Raw genomic sequence first — 22651 nt, 5'->3', positions numbered from 1 at the left:
CCATGTTTCCCAATGATAACCATTCATATATGTGCAACTTAAAGTTGCAGCAACTTCAAACTAGTTAATGCACTACTTTGATCCGACTTCCATGCAACTTGAGGCCCATAGACTTCAATGTTAACCCTCAGAAGTTGCATAAAAGTCATACCTGAATGTTATACAATGCAACTTGTGCGTAACATTTGCACATTAAAACTGGTCAAAGCCAAAAGCTGGATACACACTATCCAACTTTTGTGGTTAGATTTCCTTCAGATTTACCTTTTCTATGTAGTGCAAGGGCCTGCCAGATTGCATACAAATGGAAAGTGTTTAGGTTTGACCTCATATTATATGGTTTTGGTAAATCTAAAGGAAAAAGTCTTCAGAAAATCTTATAGTGTGTATGGCCCAAAAGTCGTATCCAAGTTGCACCCATCCAAAGTTGCGTCAAAGTTGGATTAAAGTTGCACTTCAAAGTCGGCGCAACTTTGGAGTCGTACAAGTGTGAAAGGGGTCTTAATGCAGAAAATGCAATATGGTGCATTGCAGTGCGCATGCATTGCTGTGCCCAGGGCCGCTGATAGGGGGGAACCACCAGTCCTGCTGTAGGGGGCCCAGGCACACAGGGGGGCCCCAACAGCACAGGGAATCAGTGGGGTTGGGCAGAGGGGCAATTACAGAAGGAAGTCCTGTGTGGCTCTCTGCAGCAGCTGAAAACCTGTTTCTCCCCCTCCTGCCAGCTTTCAGCTGCTGCAGGGAGGGACACAGACACAGGGCATAATTCCTGTAATTGCTTCTCTGACACCGATCCCCCTCCCTGTTCTGCCTGCTTCTGATCCCCCCTCCGTGTGCCCCCCTTCACTGTACCGCCACCCCCAGCGCTGCAGGCTTCCCTGTCCTGTAAAAAAAAAAAAATAACAAATTGTAAAAAAAATAAATATATAACAATTGAACATTGTAATAAATTAATTTAAAAAAAATGTAAAATAAAATAATTGTAAACATTTTTACCATTTTTAAAATAAATTATATATTTTTTTATTAAATGTAAAAGCAATAAAAAAGGGCTAGTTCTCTGTTATGTTTGTGTCCGCAAATAATGATTTTAGTGTATTTTTAGTGAAAATATTGTCTTGATATATTAGGGGGGGGAGGGGCTGTACGGGGGCCCCATGATTTCTAACAGCAGTCCTGGCTGTGCCATTCAAAATGAATGACACCACAACGCACTGTACAATGGTTTGTGAATTAGCATGTGTCAAAGTAATGGTCATGGGTAAAAGCAATGTGCTGTAAATGCTCATTTTACTGAGGGTTGCTGGGTGCCCTCGTTCACATCGGGCCGATTTGACATGCGGTTTGACATGTCAAATTACATGCCAAATCGGAGCCTATTGCCGGCAACAGGCACCATCCGAATCAGCGCGACACTGACTTTGCGGCGCCACACCGATTCCCAAAAGTAGTTCCTGCACTACTTTTGGAAACTTCGGGGGGCGATTTCAATCAATATCTGTGCATGAAGCCACACAGATGTCTTTCAAATTGCCCCCCAAACTCGCACTGACATGCCGGTTTGAAATCGTGCGAGTTTAGCCCTCAGTGAGGACATGGGCGATATCAAAGATATTGATGGTAGTGATTGACCTCTACACAGATGGGACGAACACATACTAATGTTAAGCTGGATACACATTATACAACTTTTGTGGTTAAATTTCCTTTAGATTTACCTTCAACTATGTAGTGCAAGGGCCTGACTGATTGCATACAAATGAAAACTGTTTAGACTTGACCTCATATTATATGGTTTTGGTAAATCTAAACTAAAAAATCTGAAGACAATTGTATAGTGTGTATGGCCCATTAGAGATACATTGCTACTCGTAGTATGTGGTCCCTATCAATTTCAGTAGTGCAGTTGAGCTGCTCAAATGTTTTTTTTCTCTGGTTAATTTTGCATAAAGATTTCACATCACACATTCGTTGGGGAGGGGGCAGTTCAGGTAGGTGTGATGATCCTGATCTGCCCCAGCTGGTGGGAGGGTTATAAAGTCCAGCTCCCTCGTTGAGTGATTCCTCTTGCAGTCAGGATGAGTTGGACGATGAGAAGTTGGTGTAGTCTGGCACTGCTGGTGGTGGCTCTGGGCTTTGATAATGTTGGTGTTTTGGCAAGACACAGGCGCCAGTCTGATTGGTTGAGGAGCCACCAGTGGGCTGCACCTGGCCAAGGTTCATCTAGAGGGAGACCCAGAGAGCGCCACTGGGGTGGCCTTGATCCTGTATATGGGTTTGGTGGTTCACCTAGAGAGCATGCTGGTGGGAGGCTTCGAGATTTGCCACAGGCTGGGAACTCCTCTATTGGTATACAGTGTGGTGAGGATTCCATGACGATCAGTGTCAGGAGGGACTTCTATAGGAATGGGAAATTAGTGAAACCCTCTGATCTGAGCCTGGGATCCCAAGGCTGCAAACCGAGTGCTCTAAGTACTGACCCCATCATCTTCCAGGTTGGCCTCCAGGACTGTGGTAATGTTGTGCAGGTGGGAAATGTCAATGAGCTGCTACTGCTTGACTATCTAACTCTGTTCAGCTTGTCTTGTGATTCTCAAATTCCTGCACAGTTTATAGACTCCCCCTTGGCTCACAATAATATCCTTCTCTTGGCATGTTAACTGAATATTGCTGAATCAGGGTGGGGGGGAATTTGAGCTTGGAATGGTTGTTGTGCTTGCTATGCTGTCTGCCAGGGATGTGTATTGGTGGATATACTGCTAAAAAAATAAAAACCTTAGGCAGGTGACTTCTGATGGGTTTACTAGTTGCCTAGATTTGCTTTAATCGGTGATAAGTGTACTGCATGTAACAAGGGATCCTCCAGAACCAACAATGTTTAACCACTTGATCCCTGGAACATTTACTGATGCTGGGGGATGATCAAGAGGTTACCTGTGGGCTAACAAGTGCATAGGCGAGCGCACAGGGTGTGCCCAGGCACACCCTAATCTCCCTGTGCAGCACAGATTTCCCCTACTGGCCTGGCTCCCCTCTTCCTTACCCCTGAAGCTCTGCCGGCTTTCCTCCTCTCCCGCCAGTTGTTGCTGCGGGGATGCTTTAGGATGAGTGGGGAAAGGGGCAGGTAAATGTATAATTTACCGAACCCTTCTGTTTCTGAATGAACATCGTGAGTGATTGGTAGTGTATGTTTGAGCTTTGGTGTGCACACTCTAATGCACTAGGCTGCGCACACCTATGAACGCATTAGGCTGCGCACACCTATGAACAAGTGTGTGTGCTGATTTACTCAAACTAGCTTTTCTTCCTCATTTCAGCTATGCAGCGTGAGTGAAATCAGAAGAATCTGCCAGATCTGTTTGCTAACACACGTTCTGTGCTGTGATTGGTCTCAGCCATCAGCAGGTTCACAGCCAAACATTGGCTGTGAGCCTGCTGACAAACTCATGCTGTGTCCAACCACAGCACAAGAAGCCGGAAGTTCAACAAAGCTGCTGGCCAGCAGTGGCAGTTATGCTGCTCAGCAAGTGGTTAAAGTGTTCTGAAAACTTTTGGGGTCAGGCGAAGAGCCTGTCGTTTTTTTGTTGCAGTCTGACTTTACTAGAGAGATTTTCTTTTGGGTCCTCAAAGAGATCACTGAGGCAGTGATGGGAAATCTACGATTATGGAGTTGTCCCTAGAGGTGACAGGATAATCATACATCCCAACTTTTTGAGATGGGAATGAGGGACCCCTATTAGCACAAGTGTGTAGGCATAGGACACTCCTCCTGTCACACCCCCCTTAAAGGAGAAATGGGGGGGGGGGGAGCATTGGGTAAACCCATAAGTACTTTTTTTTTTTTTTTCCCCGAATATCCCTTTATTTCTTTACACTGGCTTTTGAAATGTATAAATGCAGCAATCGAAATTGGCTGAAAGGTTTAGCACTGGCAAACACTTTTTGAAAGTCTTTTATATACAACTATATAGATCAGACCAAAAGGGGGGGACAGAGGGACTTTGTTCGAAATCAGGGACAGTTGGGAACTATGGGATAATGCAGATGGCAACGGTAAAGATGAGGAATCTGCTCCCTTTGTGGAGCAATTACTCTTGTTTCCAGTTTTTCGTGACCGTGATCTGAAATTGTCCCTACATGGGACAAAGATTGACATAAAAATGATTGGGGATGTTGCTCTTCCCAGCTTTTAAACATCATGCACGTTGCTGTACAGCGCTTGTGCAATGTCATTCCTGGGACCTACAGCCACCTTGTACAGCTGCCTATCAAGATGCATTAGTAGAGGCCGTTGTGCACCAAGGTTTTTATAATTAATGTATACTGTGCACCAAGGTTTTTATAATTAATTTATACTCTGTGCACCAAGGTTTTTGTAATGCATGTATACTCTGTGCACCAAGGTTTTTGTAATGCATGTATACTCTGTGCACCAAGGTTTTTGTAATGCATTTATACTCTGAACAGACCATCTCTGCATTCAGATCATTCATCAGTACGCATACAGGTGCTTTACACAACAGCGTACAGCCACTTATAATGCAGCACAATGGGCAGCTGTACATGGTGGTAGTGGGTACTGAAAAATATTACACAGGCTTTGCATGCTGTACGGCCATGTTCATGAAGCCTTAGGTTATTTGCGGTCTGTGCCCTATTTGGGGACGAGCTATGAAGGGATGGGAAATCTCTACAGAGATTGAAATTTCTGCTTACACAGTTGTCAACCAGAACAAAAGCCCAGTTGGAAGTTTTCTGATGACCATTAAATGTTGAATTTCCAATTACTTGGTAGGCTGTCGTGTTCCATTCTGGTAGCTCTAGAGCAGGGATCTTCAAACTTTCCAAACAAAGAGCCAGTTTACTGTCCTTGAGGTTTAACGGCCAGACTGTGGCCATTGGGAGTAGAAAAGGTCCTAACATCTGTGTGACCAAACAATGCCCCATCTTTGGTGATAGTGGGAGAATTGGTGCCCCATTGGATGATATTGATTCCCGTCGTTGGTATCATTGGGCCAAATTTATAACTCCCATTGTTTGTAAAGTGGATAAAAATGGTGCCTCAAGTCAGATAAAAGCAGGCAAAAGGGCTGCATTTGGCCCCCGGGCCAGTTTTAAAATCACTGCTTTAGAGGGGAGGCTGTACAGATTGTTAGCAGTATGACCACTGTAAAGGGGATTGTACAATGTGATTGCAAATTTTGACAAGGTTAGGATTTTCCTACCTTAGGCTGCTGACCATGGTTTGTAGTTGGTCTAGCACCACTCTCCTTGGGTACAGAAGAGTTCTATATACAGATCATACCTACAGTCACTAAAGTGGGTGAGGTGCTGAATGATTAAAAGGCCAATGGTTGGTGACTAATGGCAGCAAACTGGATTGTGAAAACCTCCCTGCTAGACTATTGAAGTGAAGTCTGTTTTGTATTTATCCTTGTCTAAGATTTGCCCAGGCTTCATCTACTGGATATCCATGTAACATTGTGGTTTTGCCTTAGATGACTCGAGACTGGATGATCTACTCCACCAATCTTACCTACAGCCCAGCCTCTTCCACAAATGTCCCTATTACCAGGGCAAACTCAGCTGTCATCCCAATCAATTGCTACTACACCAGGTGAGTAATGAGGGAGATAGCAGATGTGGGGATGTCATGTCTTGGGAGGAGGTTTTGTCTTTGTATACACCTTTGCTCAGACCTGAGTGGAAACTCCTAAGTGGCTGTTAGCATTGAGTTCACCTGCTAGTGGCACTGTGCTGCTCTGCTTATTGCTGTAGTTCCAGTGTCCACCAGCAGGCTGTAATGATCACTTACATCTGTATCCAGGTGCCTAAGGCTGCTCCTCCTTTCCCCAGTGCATCACTATTCTGATTGCCTCCTTATTGCCAGAGCCTTGTTCCTGAGATCCTGCTCTATCCTGCACCCTACCTTGCTCTTGTACCCAGTCGTGTTCCCCACTTCCTTGCTTCTGTTAACCTTGTCCCTTATTTGGTAGATACTGTATTTGTAGATTGTCAGTAGTTGGGGCTGATTGGTTATTTTGTCTTTGGGGTTGGATCGTATTTGCTGGAATTACCTATGTTCACTGTTTGCTGTGAATGCTTGTTTGTGTGTTTCACTGTAAATCTCACTTTAAGGATATCTACATTGTTGGTCTCAGTTTCATGTGTAGCTACATGGGTCTGGTCTCCCTAGCTGAATCCTGACAAATAGTGACACCCAAGAACAACCAGATCAGCTACACCTTGGAAGTGGAAGCCAGTTGCTTTGATTATTTTCCGTTTGTCTAAATGCATAGAGCGAAGGTTATTTGTGTGCTGCTTGCAGTAGAAAACAAAGATTTTTGGCAGGATTTCACTGAGGAACTGTTGGGAAGCATTCTGACAGCACATGCCTCTGCTGTTGAGGGCAGATTCTCCCTTAGCAAAGTTCAAGTCTTTTCTGAGCTATCTCGGTATATCTCTCAGAGCCACGAGGTTTTCACTCCATTTACTATGTGCCAGGCTGGATTTTTGGGATGGTTGCTGAAACATTGTGCAGGTTTTTTCCAGCAATATTCATCCTATTCACAACAGGTGTTTGATTGTATTGCTGCTGTGCACTCTCTAATTGAGCAAGGGAAAGACAAACTGACTTTAGTTCGCCCTCTGCTACTAGCTTGGTAAGCGATCCTATCCCCAGTTCTAGAGGAGTCGGTCAGATCTGCTGATAAAAATCAAGACTCTCTTCCTGTTACCCTTAGCAACCACAGCTGCTACTGAGTGTTCTTTACCTCCTGTAGATCTGCACCCTGCCACCAGTAACCACACTTCCACTGGAGGCTCCCCCTGCAGCACAATTACCCCATAGCAAGGTCTCAGGCCTCTCCCTGTACTTCTGTTAATCTTCCCTCTTTCTCCCTAGTACTGTAACTACTTTTCCAACAGCAGTACTCCGGTCAACACAATGCAAATACTTGCAGGACTCCAGTATCTATGCCCAAAAAGAAACAACTTTTTTTTTCTCCTGCCCTTACAACTTTCACACTATCCATGTTGCCTGCTGATGGTGTCAATTCCTCCACCAGGCCTGCACTTTTGATACCAGGCCATTGCCCAGCTGGGCTGTGCCAATTCACTACTTGCTGTTAAGCTGGACTCTGCTGACTGGGTTAAGCTCCTGCCAGGTGCTGCCTGAGGTTCCAATGTTACCTAAATAGGTTGTCTTGTGTGGGTTAAGATCCGTACTGTTGCTCATCCGAAGGTCTTTTCCCAGCCAGCCTATCCTGTTATGCCAAGGCCAGGAAGTCCAGATATCCACTCTGAACATGAGAACTGCATCTGCTGCTACAGCCCCAGTATTAGCGGTCCTCTGGGAAAGGCCAGTGTTCATATGAACTTTGTCCTGACACAGGGGTCGTCTCTGTGATCCATAGTGCATTTGGGGGGCCTGAGTGGGGTAACCTATGCCCTGGGTAGACCTGAGTGGCAGTTAAAAAAATAGGGCAGTCTCTAGCAACAGTAGATCCAGTTGTGATGGGATCAGGGTACCTGCACAGACTAGGGACTCTGGCATTAAGAGTTTGGCATTAAGAGTTTGGTTATCTTTCAGGGTATTGGGTATCTTTCAGGGTCCCAACTGTGGGACATGGGCTGCTTTTAAGAATAGTAAGCCTTCATTGTTTTGCCTCAAGGATCTGACCAGCAGGAAACCTAGCAAGTTTTGGGACCCCATCGGTGGGGGTGTACCTAGTTGGCTTCCAGACCCAAGTGGTGGGGGCCCTATGGAGCGTCCTTAAAGGGGAATCTGTTAGATTGAGTTAAGGTGCCAGGTGGATAATTAAGGCTGTGCATCACTATTTTGATTGCCTCCTTGTTCCTGAGATCCTGATCAATCCTGCACCCTATCCTACTGCCTTGCTCTTGTACCCAGTTTTGTTTCCCCTCTTCCTTGCTTTCCTGTTACCTTGTCCCTTATGATTGTCGGTTGTTGGGTTAATTTCGTTTTTTTTTTTTTCTTTGGTGTTGGTCTTTGCTGGAACTACCCATGTCCACTTTTTGCTGTGTATGCTTTTCACTGTAAATAAACGTCACTTTAAGGATATCCACATTGGTGTCAGTTACCATGTGTAGCTACATGTGTCTGGTCTCCCTAGCTGCTGCTGAATCCTGACAACTGCAGCCATGAAAAGGCTCCTTGAAAATTGCATTGCTTTCCTGGGCCTCAAATCTACAATTGATGGTAGCTGACAAATCTTCAACATTTTGGGACTTCAGGTGCATAATGCACCTCGTTCCCCCCCACTGTGTAATGATAGTTCTCTGGGGGGGCACAGTACAGTGGAAGGCAACAGTACAGTGGAAGGCAACAATCTCCTGTACAGGGATGATGGTCACAAAGCTTGAGGGAGTGAAGGTCTGAGGCATAGGTGGTGACAAGTATTTTTTGGCAACAGTCACTCAAAACTCTACAAAAACATCTTAGTCAGTGTAACAAATGGTAGTTGTGGTGCAAACATTGGCACATGTACTGTAAATTGTTCATGGTTGCAATAAAAATCTACAATTCTCTTTGAGGGGGCAGCATCAAGTATTAACACCAAAATTTGCTTGTGTGGTGCAGTAAATATGCTATTGAAGAAAATATTACTTTTGATCCTCTAGAAATCAGTGTGATGGAACATCCCTCTGCTATACTAACATCTCAAGCAGTTTTACAAGCCCTGCTCAGTTTCTTCTCACAACACCTCCCCATCCAACATAAGCATTTTTTTGGGACGGCAACATTGTGGCGAACAGATCGGACACCTAAATTACACTTTTGAGGGGACCAGTGAAATTACTACAGAAATCGGTGCTAAAAATTTGCATTTTTGTATAAATGAAACTGGCAGGGAAGGTTAACACCAGGGGCAATCAAAGGGTTAAATGTGCTCCTAGGGAGTGCTTTCTAACTGTGGGGATGTACTCCATAGATTAACAGACCTATGTTCCTAAATAAGGAGGAACACTCCATGGGGAGTGATCACAGGTGGCCGGTGGACATGCTACCTTTGGCCAATTGGCACGTGCAAGCCCCAATATCTATTACACAAAGTGACATACAAGTACATTGTTTCGCATAAGAGCCGACCTGCTGCAGTAAAACTACAGTGGCTGGTCGGCAAGTGGTTAAAGAGAACAAGGAGACTTAAATTCTTCCATACAAGTGGCAGCATGGTCCACGCAGTGTCTGCTTTCACAAGTAATCTGGTGAGGCCAAGTGAGTTGCCTTATCTACTGTGAATAGTTCAGTTGGGGGTATCGCACTATTCTCTTCCATCCAAGTTCCACAATAAATGCAAAAAACAAATATCCTGGACTGTTTGAGTTACGAGCCAAAACGGGACTAAGGAGGGAAATGTGAAAACTCCCAACTGTCTGCAGGTAATCAGAGGGAGGCATAAGTCAACACACAGCAAGCCCTACAGGGACAGTGCTTCACCTTATTTCGTAGCCTCCTTTATGGATTACATTTTCTGCTTCAATGGTCAGTCTTATCTGTTGGCCTCTTATCAAGGCTTGGTGGAAGCTCGGATTGTGCTAACCCAACTCTTCCAAATCTGGAGGAGCGTATGACCTAACTACCTCCAAGGTGTACTGGAGCTGAGAAACGCTCAATGTTGTAAAGACCTAATGCTATGACACTTGTCTAACTCAAACATCACATAAATTGATAGCTGGAATTAAAATTGGCAAATTGTCAATAGCCACTTGCTGATGGCCCACAGTAAATGGAACATTACTTTGATGTTAAATACCAGTATTATGGTATCAGCTGGCTGGCATAACCCTGGTCTTTTTTTAGTGTGGGCAACTTGGCATCTGATAAAAGTGGTCCCGTGGGGGATTCAGTGTGCCCTGCATGTACCCCTACAAGCAGGGAATGGCACCACCCAGAGGGTGGCTTCTAGAAATGATAGTTGCCTGGCTCAAGCTTTATGCTGTAGTCTGATCCAACAAGCCATACTAACTGGTGTCAGAATTTTTTTATCTGGACTTGGTCAGTCAGTGAATTGGAAACCATTGAAGCCAGAAAATTAACGTTGGAGAACTAGATCATCAGTGAGTTGGCAATGGTACGTGTTCAACATGTATACCAAGCCACTGTATTTTTGCCATAACAATGTTCCTCAGCTTGTGGTGATGACTAAGGCGAATGGAGCTTGGTTAGTAATGAGGTCACTTTGCCAATCAATTTTTAACCACTTACCGACCGCCCAACTATTTACGTCGCTCGTTTAAAGCTAAATCTGGGTTATGGCAGCAGATAGCTGCCATAACCCTGGTATTTTTTTAAACGGCGGGCGGTCAGCTTTCCGATACAGGTGGTCCCAGTGGTAGATCACCCTCCCGCTGCGTCCCGGTCCTTTCCCCGCTTACTGGACCCGCCGGCAGCGGGGAAAACGATCCGGTCCCGAATCCTCAGACACTATGTCGAGTGGGGGGGGGGGGGTAGTTTGCCCTCACTCGACTCTATGGTCTTCGAGGACCGGAGCAATGGCAAATGTCGTTGCCTTGCAACCGGTTTAAAGGTCCCTTTTTTCTTTTTTTTTTTTTTTTTTTTTTTTTTCATTTTTAAGTGTACTTGTGAGATCTGAGGACTTTTTGACCCCAGATCTCACAAAGAGGTCCTGTCATGCCTATTTCTATTACAAGGAATGTTTAAATTCCTTCTAATAGGAATAAAAATGATGGATTTTTTTTTTTTACTGTGTAAAAATAAAAAAAAAAATAAAAAAATTAAAGCGCCCTGTCCCCGTTGGCTCATGCGCAGAAGCGAACGCATACGAAAATCCCGCCCTCATATGTAAACTGTGTTCAAACCACACATGTGTGGTATTGCCACGATCGATGGAGCGAGAGCAATAATTATAGCCCTGGACCTCCTCTGTAACTCTAAGCTGGTAATCTGTAGAAATTTTTAAAATGTTGCTTATGGCGAGAAGTACCAAGTTTGTTGCATTCCATGAGCGTGCGCAATTTTGAAGCATGACGTGTTGGGTATCCATTTACTCGGCGTAACATTATCTTTCACATTATGGAAAAAAAATTGGGCTAATTTTACGGTTTTCTTCAAAAAATTGAATTTTTTCCAAAATGCGTTTGGAAGACCGCTGCGTGAAAACGGTGTGATAAAATATATTGCAACAATCAATTTTATTCTCTAGGGTCTCTGATAAAAAATGTTCCAAGTAGTTTTCTTGCAAATAAAAAGATTTTAACTTGTAATCACCAAGTGTCAAAAATAGGCCTGGTGGGTAAGTGGTTAAATGGGAACACATGGGGTCTTGTCTAATGCTAGAATGCTGATCTTTTCTCCCTTGTGTCCAGACAAGGCAATGTGAGCAGCAAGGCTGTTAGACCAACATGGGTTCCATTTAGCACCACAGTGACCAATGAAGAAAAATTGAACTTCTCCTTGCGTCTGATGGCTGGTATGTATGAGCAGCAATGGGGGATTGGGTCTAACCCTTTACAATCTTGTTCTCAGTCGACATCTGATCTAATTTTTTGGGGTCTACAGATGACTGGAGTGGCCCCAGAAGTTCCACAGTCTACCAATTGGGTGATATAATCTACATAGAAGCCTCTGTGAACGTCCAAAACCATATCAGTCTGATCCTGTTTGTTGACAGCTGTGTGGCCACCATATCTCCGGATCCCAGCTCATCTCCTCAATATGAGATCATTAATGCTAATGGGTATGTTCATCAGATGAAGGGAGGTGGGGGGTTTTCTGATATTGAGCTCTGGTCCTGTTCTGTAGGTGCTTGGGGGTTTTCTGATTGAGATCTGGTCCTGCTCTGTAGGTGCTTGGTGGATGGGAAGGAGGATTCTTCTTCAGCCTTTATCTCTCCAAGAATTGATCCAGACTCCCTACATTTCACTGTTGATGCTTTCCGATTTCAGAATGTGGATGAGCCTATGGTAAGGGCTACTGGAACACAACTTTTATGAATTCTACTTGTGCTACTTTAATTGCAGAATTTATTGCTTTTCTGTTCTAGATCTACATCACGTGTCAGCTGAGAGTTACTGCAGCCACCCAAGCCCCTGACTCAATGAACAAAGCTTGTTCCTACAGCAAAGCCACAAGCAGGTGACCTTAAAACTTGGTATACAAAGATTTTGGCTCTCTAGGGTGAAATGAGCCACCCCTCAATTGTTCTAATCCTTTGTTTATGTAGCACTACCCCCCACAAGAATTCTTGGTATTTTTGGGTTCTCTATTCTGCACCTCAACACAACCTCAGCCCCCTCCAGACATGCCTGGTAAATGCTGCAAGCACTAATAACACTAGTATAGATAACTTTTTTTTAATTTCACTATAAATTGGTCTTAAATGTATTGTTATGGGTTAGAATAAATGGTGGCTTCAGCATAAATTAACACACAAGGTAGGTTCAGACACGGTCCACTAGACCATATCACTATGCCAATGTAACATGGAGTAGTGTTCTGTACTACTAGACTGGGATTAAAATGGAACTATAGGCAAAATTTTTATTTTTCATTTGCATAGAGTAAGGGAGGGCTATAACCCCTGTGCGAGGTCCCGTTGGGCAGATTTAATTCACCTGCTGTATCGTAGCCGAAATAAGTGGGAGGAAATCCTGCAAATTAAGGGGGGGGGGGGGGCAGCTGAGGTCACCAGAACTAGAATTTTTTTTTTTTTTGGACAAACCAAAATTTGGGGGTTTCTTTTACTTTCACTTTTGATAAAATGAACATGACAAATGGAGGGTGATGGCAGAATAGATAGCAATAAAAACCGAATAGGTGTTCTAATTGTAGCACTACTCCCTTGGGAGCTGCTGGTTATGGATTCCCCTGGGTTACCCATAGCAACAACTTGACAACATGGCATATTCTAAGTGCTTGGCTCAGTCAAACAGTCCAGGGGTTTTGGGTTTTTGTTTGAGAACTGGGATGGGAATGATGAGTGGGATACTCCAGCTGAATAACTATGCACAATTGCTGGGACTTTATGAATTAGCTGAATGCGGCAAGGCTGCTGCTTCACCTTGCCACTATAGTGAAGAATTAAATGCACTGCACTGTATATCACTCTTCAGGGTCCTACTTGGCACCCCCTTTGTCCCTATTCGGGGTTCTACAGGACACCACCCCCCCTCTGCTCTGACTCTGTGTGAGCTAGCCCCTTGATCCTGACTTCACTAAAGTGGTCTCCCTTCCTGGGCAGACCCTTTGGCAAGTCCCCTGGTACTCATGGACACTGTTTTACCAGAAGACTCTGCCAGCAGCTCCACTGAATCTTCTGCAGCTCAGCTCCACACCTGGTTCACTAGGCCGACTGCTTTCCTTGTACAGCAGGAGAGACAAGCAGTCAGCCTCCTCCTGGGACTCTGCTTCCTGCCAAAGACACCCTGTCACATGTCCCTTGGCTTTTGAGCAATCCCAAGATGCACTGCAAGACAGCCCTCCCACTGGGACTCTCGCAAAAGCCAATGTGTCACTGGCTAGGTTTCCTCCACTATCCAACAGACTCCCCTATTGGATGCAGTGGGGGACGGGGACACTCCCTTAGACCCAGTGATCACACCTGGGAACAGACAACCTAATAGATCAGGCTCCCCTGATAAGCAGCAGGAGCATAGGATGCTTTTACCTAGCGGGTGCTATATAATCCATCTCCACTCTTGTCAAACTATTTTGTTTGCTTTTATACTTTCAATCAGCAAGTCAGCAATAAACCGTGCATGAATTGCAATGTGAATAATTAGTCTAGTCCACTAGAGCATGTCAACAATATGAACGTAAGCAAAAGGCATAGGTATCTGTAGCAGCTGTAAAGGGGCAGTCTTTAGTCCTAACTCTTCAGCAAGCTAGTGTTGGGGCCCAGTGGTACTGTTGGTGCACATACAATTCTAGTCAAACCTACAGGTAGCATTAGGGCTACAAGATGGCTGTATGGTCAATTCCTTAAGGGCTCCATCTTAAGCAGCAGTTCGTAAGGCCCCACAGCGGCAGCTCACCAGTCAGTGATTTAGTCCACTCTGCACGCAGGTGACTCTGGCTGTCGGCATCTCTGAACTCAGCACTACAGACATGCTCAAGCCGCCATTATACAGCAGTGGTGGTGCACACTGTATAGAAAGTCTCCCTCATGGCGGGAGGAAGGAAGTCCTGTACAGCCTAGAAAGTGCAGCCCTCAAAGCAATCTCCTCTAGCAATGTACTTCAAAAGCTCTGGATTACAGGGTCCACAGTGCATTGCTGCCTGACTTTTGTACTCTTTCTGATCAGCAACTCCCTTCCTCTTTAACTCCATACAACAGAGGAATTGGCCACCCCCGTACTAGAGCAACTTTAGGAAGAAAACCAGGCATCTGTCTGCTTGTGCAGCAGGAAGTGTAAATCTCCTACCAACTATGACTAATCAACAGATTCAACCCAACACCTTGCACTATATTAAAATGGATTTAACATACCATTTCTACATTCTTTATACAACATTGTTCGCCACCTGTACTTGATGGTGGTAGATGCTGGGGAAACAGATTTGTCCAATACTATAGCACCCTCCCAGCTAGGCTGCTAGTTTTTGCTTTCAGTAAGTGAAGCAGAGTTTTTTTTTTTTTTTTTTCCCCTGCGACTGTAAAAAGCTTCCAGAGCATAGGGAAAGAGATTATTGGCTGGTTTATCAGGCCCCAGCCAATCCCTGGCAATGTGTATCCAGAAGGTGACTGAGGTGATGAATGTGGTCAGGTGTCCTGATAGTTTGCTCTTTCCACCCTATGAGTGTTCCAAGCCTTGGGAGCTATTGCCCCTAGAGACAGCTTAAGTAAGTTTAGGTTAGTCTAGGCCTCAGCAGGTGCTGGGCTGAGGGCCTGGGAAAGAATTGCCAAAGGCTTGTTTGCTGGAGGGCACTACCTTGAAGTCCTGGTCTGAGAATCTTCATCTGCCTTTGGATTCTGGGTGGCAGACGACTACTGGGACACTGTAAATACTGGCACCCTATGGGGTCTGGTGAAGGATTTTCTCCCTCACTGAAAAGGGTCTGGTGGAAGATGTGCAGCTGTCCTGGGAGTTGAGTACTAACCCTGAACAGTGATGATGGGTAACTGCTTTTGGCTGCAAGTGCCAGAGCTTTGAACTGAGATGGCATTATAGGGTCTTGGAGTGCTGGCCTCTCCCCTGTGCACTCCACACCTGTGTATGGGAGCTTAGCGAAATGGATCCTGTTATGTGCAAGCATTTTTTTTGATTATGCCATGCCCTAACCTCTTTCCTGTTAAGTTCTGAATTGTCAGTCTGAATGACTTGAGCCTGAATTGTTGGTGTACATGGGACAGTGTTTGTATGACTAGCAACCTATGTACTATTGGGTATACTCTTAGCAGGCCATTCAGGGGTAGTGCTAAGCTATACACAATAAAAAAAATCTAAAATCTGTCAATGGGAGTTAGAAAATGTGATGCAACGTTGGCAGGTCTTGGTAAATGGTGCTATTTGACTCTGTTTTAGATTTAATCTTTGCAGAAAAATTACTTTCCCAAATTGTTTTCCAGGCTAGCCCATGAGATAAAGCACCTCCATCAGGAAAAGGAAATTTCGTCGCCAATTTTTTCAAAGGAAGTCCCTTTGCTGAACGTGTGTGTGTGTGTGTGTTCTCCGGCTGGAGGACATGAATCACCTGGGTAAGGGGAGGCCTGTTTTTCTGGCTAAGAAAAAATTGAAGGATGGCGCTCAAGTGTATTAATAACTGACATTTACCCCAAAAGAGACATAGATAAATGGTCCAATAAAAGTTTATTCAATGAATCCAAAATGAAGAAGCAATATATTAAAGTAAATCCTCCTACCAGTCCATGAAGACTGTGTGTCACCGCTGCCTCAGCAAGAATCCCTGATGTCAATCCCAGGGGAGGGAGAAAGCTGGCAGATGGAAAGAGAAAGCAGCATAAGTCAGTGGAGAAGAGGAGCGGGTCCCAGCGGAGGTGGGGGCTCACACGGTCCGGTGTGCGGCCGCTTCCTGGACCGGAGCCCACGCTGTACTTCACTAATGCCCGCTGTGAGCGCCGAGGGATCGCACACTGATGACGACACCACTGTCGGCCGGATGTGTGTCCGCGGCCGGCGGGGGAATCACCTGGAGGCCGGGGAAACTGGAGGAAGATGTTTGCTCGCTTCTACAGAGCCTCCCGATTGCCACAACGACATGTTTCGCTACATTGGTAGCTTTGTCAAGTTGTGGCTGGAGGCAATCGGGGGCTCGAAGAAGCCAAATGGTGGGCGGGGTTGGCTGTCTAGCCAATGAAAAAGCCCCACTATATATACTGAATGTGGAAAATTAAAGTGCTGACAGGAAATAAGGGATAGACAGCCAACCCCGCCCACCATTTGGCTTCTTGGAGCCCCCGATTGCCTCCAGCCACAACTTGACAAAGCTACCAATGTAGCGAAACATGTCGTTGTGGCAATCGGGAGGCTCTGTAGAAGCGAGCAAACATCTTCCTCCAGTTTCCCCGGCCTCCAGGTGATTCCCCCGCCGGCCGCGGACACACATCCGGCCGACAGTGGTGACGTCATCAGTGTGCGATCCCTCGGCGCTCACAGCGGGCATTAGTGAAGTACAGCGTGGGCTCCGGTCCAGGAAGCGGCCGCACACCGGACCGTGTGAGCCCCCACCTCTGCTGGGACCCACTCCTCTTCTCCACTGACTTATGCTGCTTTCTCTTTCCATCTGCCAGCTTTCTCCCTCCCCTGGGATTGACATCAGGGATTCTTGCTGAGGCAGCGGTGACACAGGCTTCATGGACTGGTAGGAGGATTTACTTTATTTTAATACATATTGCTTCTTCATTTTGGATTCATTGAATAAACTTTTTTTATTGGACCATTCATCTATGTCTCTTTTGGGGTAAATGTCAGTTATTAATACACTTGAGCGCCATCCTTCAATTTTTTCTTCATCACGTTTACAAGCTATCCAATACATAGGATTGGGCGAACAGTGTTTTTATGGACATTTATGTTCCACATACATGTATGCATTCTTCAGGAGATTACCTTTTGGAGTAGCGCCAGAACTTTTTTTTTTTTTTTTTTTTTTTTGAGCGATTTGTTTTTCTTTTTTTTTTTCAAAATTGCCCTCCAAGACCACTCCTCAGTATTGTAAGGAGGTAGCTTGGTTCCCTTTCTCCTTCTGTGCCTAGTGAAGGCTATGTCAGGGAGGAGGGGTTCACAAGAGTGACCACTCTAATTCGTATATAGACATAAGTTTGGTGTCAGTCTTAAGGCCCGTACACACGATATGAAAATTGGAAGTAAAATTTCATCTGCCGATTTTCGGATTGTTCGTATAGTGCTTTCAACAGCCGATTACAAATTTTTGGATGACAAACTGGATGTGCAGGCTATAAATTATCATACATCAACACAACTTCCGATTTCGGTTTAATTTAGTACAGTTTTGTTCGAAAAAAATCGTAAGCGCAAGACTAGGCATGCTCAAATGAAAGCACATACAAAACAATTCAACACATGACCTCACTTCTGAAGTTGAATTTTCGTATGAAAGTAACCTCTTCACTTTCAATGTGAGACAGCATGCAACAAAAACGGACGAAAGATCGTTTGATAATCTGATCGTGTGTACAAGTCTCATTCTAGAAGTGACAGTAAGACATTGGGGTGCTCGACAATATAGATTACTTTTTATAGACATGCATATGGTTTAATCATTGTATATAGACATACAATGTTTGATGCATTTGCAATCACCTTTTTAGCAGGCTCAAGTTTGTTGTACTATTAGATTTTTTATAGGTTTATTTATAATTTTCTATTTTGACCTTTTATTTTTCTAATGCAATCATTTCTATTTTGTGTATTTAATTGACCCAATAGAGGAGTTCATGTGCTGGCACAACTCTTTTCCCCTTGCAGGTGATACTGGGCAGGGCCAGTTGGTATATGAGGTGAGGGGTGTCGCTGGGCCCCCCTTTTTTATACTTTTTTTTTTTTTTTTTTTTTCCTCAAGTGTCCAAGGGTAATGCACTAGTTGCTTGAGCCTCCTTTCTTTTGTGTTCAGTCTTTGGAGTTTCCCCATCTGAAGAGAGCAGCATGCCTGAAATTCCCATTGGAGTGAGCGCTTGGGATATTCAGATATTTTATGGAATGTCTTGACTTTGCTTCACTTATGTGGAGTGTTGCATCCCACACATTCATAACCCGAAGTCCATTTTTCATGGCAGGTGTTTGTACCTATGCATTTTGGGTGTTTCTTTCCTGTAGCCAAATGTTTTTACCGCTTCAGCTGTAGATGGTATGATAGTTTTTATATTGCTGCATTTTATGTAGTGTTGTGCTACAAGAAATGTTGGTACAGGGGTGTAGCCATATTTTGCATGGTCAGCACATTGCTTGGCACTAGGGTCATCAGTTCAAATCCAACCATGACATCAGCCCTGCATGTTTTGCAAGTGATGCTAAAAGCCGTGGCTGGCAAAGGCAGTTCATAGGTGCAGCAACTTGGTTGTGTGCTGCTTCACAGAAGGCTCTCGACTTACACAGCAAGCAGCAGCGCCTCCATCTTCAGTCATGATTGCAATAAGTGAGGTGGAACTGGTTGCAGGTGTGAATAAATACTTGCAAGTGCAATTACGTATGCATGGGCCCCAATTGGCAGAAGGGGCATTTGGAGGCTTGCTCTAGTGAATTTTTGGCACCCCCTCCCCCCCCTCCCCTAATCCTGAAATACTGTAGTTATGTTGGTATTTTAGGCCAACACCCTACTGCTTGGACTTTACAGGTGGCAGTAGGTGAACAGTAGCTTGGATATCGGCATTCTCCTATAACAATTGTGTTCTATATAGCTGGTGGTTATTTACACAGTGGAGATTAACATGGGTTCCTGAAGGATAATGTATGTCTCAAGGCACCGAGCTTTGTCACATTCCTATACAAGGATGTAGGTGATGGAAAATAGTCGTATGCTTTGGTAGCAAATCCTTGTGCATATTTACCATTAAGTTCAGACCAATTCTTCCATTTGGGGTCTGTCGGGGCTAGTCTCTTTCCACTTTGCTATCAAATTTTTTTTTTACTACAGTGTTCTTCAATTATCCTGTTTGGCCACACAGGCTTTAGGGCTTTCATCTGTCCTTAATTGACCAGGGACTCATTAAAGCTGGCTTTTTTTATGTATTGGTTTTTTAATCGGTCCTGTAACTTTGAGCTCTTTTTGTGAAGATGGCTTGAGTTTTATTTGCAAACAGGTCCCCTACCTAGGGTTTTTGCCTGAAAACTGGGTCCACCATATATCAGAAATATTTGTTAATTCGAGGGTGGTAGAGGTATTTGAGCTTTTTATGACACTTCTTAATCTTGTATATTCTTGCTTATCTCATGGGCTGTCCTGGAAGACTATTTGGGCAAAATTGGAGTTGGACTTACAGGTAATGGTTTCCATGAGTCTTCCAGGACAGCCCAAGTCTTAACCTTGTTTGGGATTGTTTGGGTTTCGTCCTTTTGGTTCTTTTTTAAAACTGACCAGTTCAGCAGAGGGACCTCCTCCTTTTTAGTGTACTTGGTGATGCGTTTCCTGTTCCTGATGGAGGTGCTATATCTCATGGCTTGTTCTGCAAGACTCATGGAAACCATTACCAGTAAGTAACTCTGTTTTTTTTCTTGCAACAACTGTCCCTCTTGCTCCTAGCTGGTCTGCTGTGGAAGGTTCCAATGACATCTGCCAATGTTGTGACACAGGAATCTGCAGTGCCCCTCCAGGGGAGCGCTTGTTTTCGGAATCATTTGGAAGACCAAGAGGACACTGGAAAAGAGACATTGGTGAGTTTGAAGCCTCAATTGGTGTAGGAAGCTGCTCTTGCTAACCTTGTGAAATTGCATGTTAGGGTGCTAGCTGCAGTCACGACTTGACAAGTCATTACCTAAGCAATCATCCAGTGAAGTCGGATGTATGACCAAACAAAGGAATATTCAAGAGACTTGAGTTCTGCACAAACATATGAATCTACAATGGCAACTCCTGATGGGATCAGATCTTTGTTTTGACATAAATTTAGCTGCTTACTCACCCAAAGATCCTAGATGTATGATCTTTATTCTGTAACTTGCAGCAAACATTCCCATTGCCTATGCAAATGTATCTTGATGTGAGCACAGCGGCCTCCACAGCTTTTAATCTCCTGGCCCTTTGAGGACAGATGGAAATGCCTTAATGTTTACAGCTGAAGAGCATCCATGTGTTAGGTGAAGGGCCCAATGTAATCTGCAGATATGACTAGTGTGCTTATTTCTGATTGTTTTCTACTTGGGTATCCTCATTGGAAACTTGTTTGGAGTGCAAATCCTTTTCAACAGTTGTAAAACATAATGGGGGTGATTTTTTGCCTTTACAGCTAGCAGTGATATAGGGTACTTATCTTGTGACACATCAGCTTTATAGTAATGTTTAAAGGTATAATGTATATTATATAAAATATATATTCTTAACAGCCCTTTAAGTGTTGACTCCCTGGCAACTTTCTTTTTTTCTGCTCCCTAAAACCCAACATTCTTGCAGGTCTTTATTCAGAAGAACGTGACCTGGTGACTCTTGGGCCTCTCCTGGTGATTGAAGCGTGGGATCAATCCACTCCCAGAACAGCTCATAGCCAACCTTCCAGGATATTGCAGGAATCCAGACCCATACAGCTGTGGATGTTGGTGACTGTAGCTTCCGTCAGTCTGGTGCTGACTGCTGTTGCTGTCACTTGGATTGGAAAATGTGTCCTGAATAAATTGTCTTCCTGATCGCTAGCGCAATAAAACTTTCTGATCTAAAATCCCTATCTTCTGTCATTTTGTGTTTAAGAATTTTGCACATGGAGGTCATGTTCAGTGCATTTTGGCAGTACGAACCACTAGGGTTTGCCTAGGAGAAAAATTTTAAGTTTTGCTTTAGTTTTTGATTCACAAATGTCAGCTGGTGGCCAGTCTCTTTAAAAGGGGTCATGCACACTGGGCATTTGAATTTCTACTTTGAATGCCTTCTAACTCCTGGCAGGAAAACAGTGGCTTAAACTCACCTAAAGTCCCACATTGCACATATGTTTAGACAGATCCAAGCATTTTGTATGCTTATGGATTTCATTGGCCAGGAGGCTCAAGCGCTAAATGCATCTAGCCCCCCCCCCCCCTCTTTCCTGAATGTGGTGGGGTAGTTGGTAGGATTTTTTTTTTCTCCCTAAAATTTTCAGAATAGGTGCTGGCAACTGCTCCCCATTCCACTAGCAACAATGGATCCCCAGCAATCCAAACAGGTTGGAACTGTTTGCACACCATTTCTGGAGCCTGTAGTGCTTTTCACCCAGTATTTGTGAAAAGGTATGACGCCCCCAAGAACCTTTTCTTTATGCTTCCTTTTGGTCTGCAAATAGTTGTGACAGCATTTGGTTTCTACTAAAGCCCTTTTGATCTGACAAATCTTGTTCAATGATGGCTTTTATGGTCTCTGCACAAGCACATGCACTGCCATCAGTTTTACATTGCTCTGGCTTGACTAAAGAATTTGTCAACCTACCGTATGTCCTTCAAACCCCCCCCCCGCACATAAAAGACAGATTGTGTGACATGGGTTTTTATATGGCCACAGCAGTCAATTTATTAACCAATAAATAACCTCACACTAAACCAATAAATAAAATTTATCCATGCAAACAAGGTCTTTTGGGTGTCCTTAAAGGAGAGCTCCTATACATGTTCTTGTTGCTGGTCTCCTACCTTCACCAAATATGCCATTCCTCTTCTTGCTACTTCACTAGTTGCTCTTTAACAGCCTGACCATTACTTCCCAGGGGTTTCCTGTTTGTAAGACCAGTGTCATGTCCTGGCACATTCTATCTACAGCAAGCAGGAATGTACTTCTGTCCCTGCTTTCTGTAGTAGGCGGATGGGACCTGCAGACCCCTGGTCTGTACTGCTCATGAAGCTGGTGTCCTAATCATGCCTAGAGGCTGCCATGGCCAAAAACTGTACTGTCCTCTCCCGCACGAGCTACCTTTACAACAGTTGCCCCCCCCCCCCTTAGTCACCTGTTGCCCGATACCTTCCTCTCACTGCCCCCTTCCACTGATGACCTGTGAGCTGGCTCCTCTTAGTCGGCTTGGAGTGCTGGAAGGGATTGAACTCTAAACAGATCCCTGATTCCCCTTACTGCTCTGACCCCTGTACAGACTCCCCTCCCGCTCACTGATGCTGGTCGGCTTCCCTGTGGCCAGCTTCAGCAGCAGAGCTTAGTTGTAGGTAATCCAAACCGGTCAAGATCACAGAGAAGGAAGAGGAAATGGTATGGAATGCGAGAAAATATATACGCTCCCATATATTGGACATGGGAATATGGCATTCCAGCTATAACTGACCTCTGGGTGGCAGAGATCAAGAAAAGGAGAATGATCCCTCGACGGCTCTACATACAATGGTCAGCTAGTGAGGAGGGTCAGGGGTGGCTTTTTTTATGTATGTAGCAGTCTCACCTGTGATGAATAAAAGACCAATTGTGTGGCTAAATAATGATCCCGGGGGAATTTAATTGTCAACAGGAGGCCATCCCATCAATTCAGGGCCTCTTGTGGGGATCCCATGGCGTCCGGCGACACTGCGC

The 22651-nt window shown here is 44.6% G+C and overlaps 1 protein-coding gene across 1 annotated transcript; it reads left to right on the top strand.

Moving 5' to 3' along the window:
* Positions 1-2078: 2078 nt before the first annotated feature.
* On the top strand, positions 2079-20802 carry LOC309552381 (zona pellucida sperm-binding protein 3-like; the record flags this gene model as incomplete). Its single annotated transcript, XM_082253325.1, has 8 exons — positions 2079-2528; positions 5499-5617; positions 11353-11456; positions 11546-11723; positions 11832-11949; positions 12030-12121; positions 19706-19836; positions 20573-20802. 8 exons carry the CDS (start codon positions 2079-2081, stop codon positions 20800-20802), a joined length of 1422 nt encoding a protein of 473 aa, XP_082109451.1.
* Positions 20803-22651: the final 1849 nt, after the last annotated feature.

This window comes from Pelophylax lessonae, assembly GCF_965119305.1.
Source record: "Pelophylax lessonae genome assembly, chromosome: 4".
In the NCBI taxonomy this organism is placed as follows: Eukaryota; Metazoa; Chordata; class Amphibia; order Anura; family Ranidae; genus Pelophylax; species Pelophylax lessonae.
Note: the sequence above shows the minus strand (reverse complement) of the source record. Positions and strands in the feature narration are given on the sequence as shown.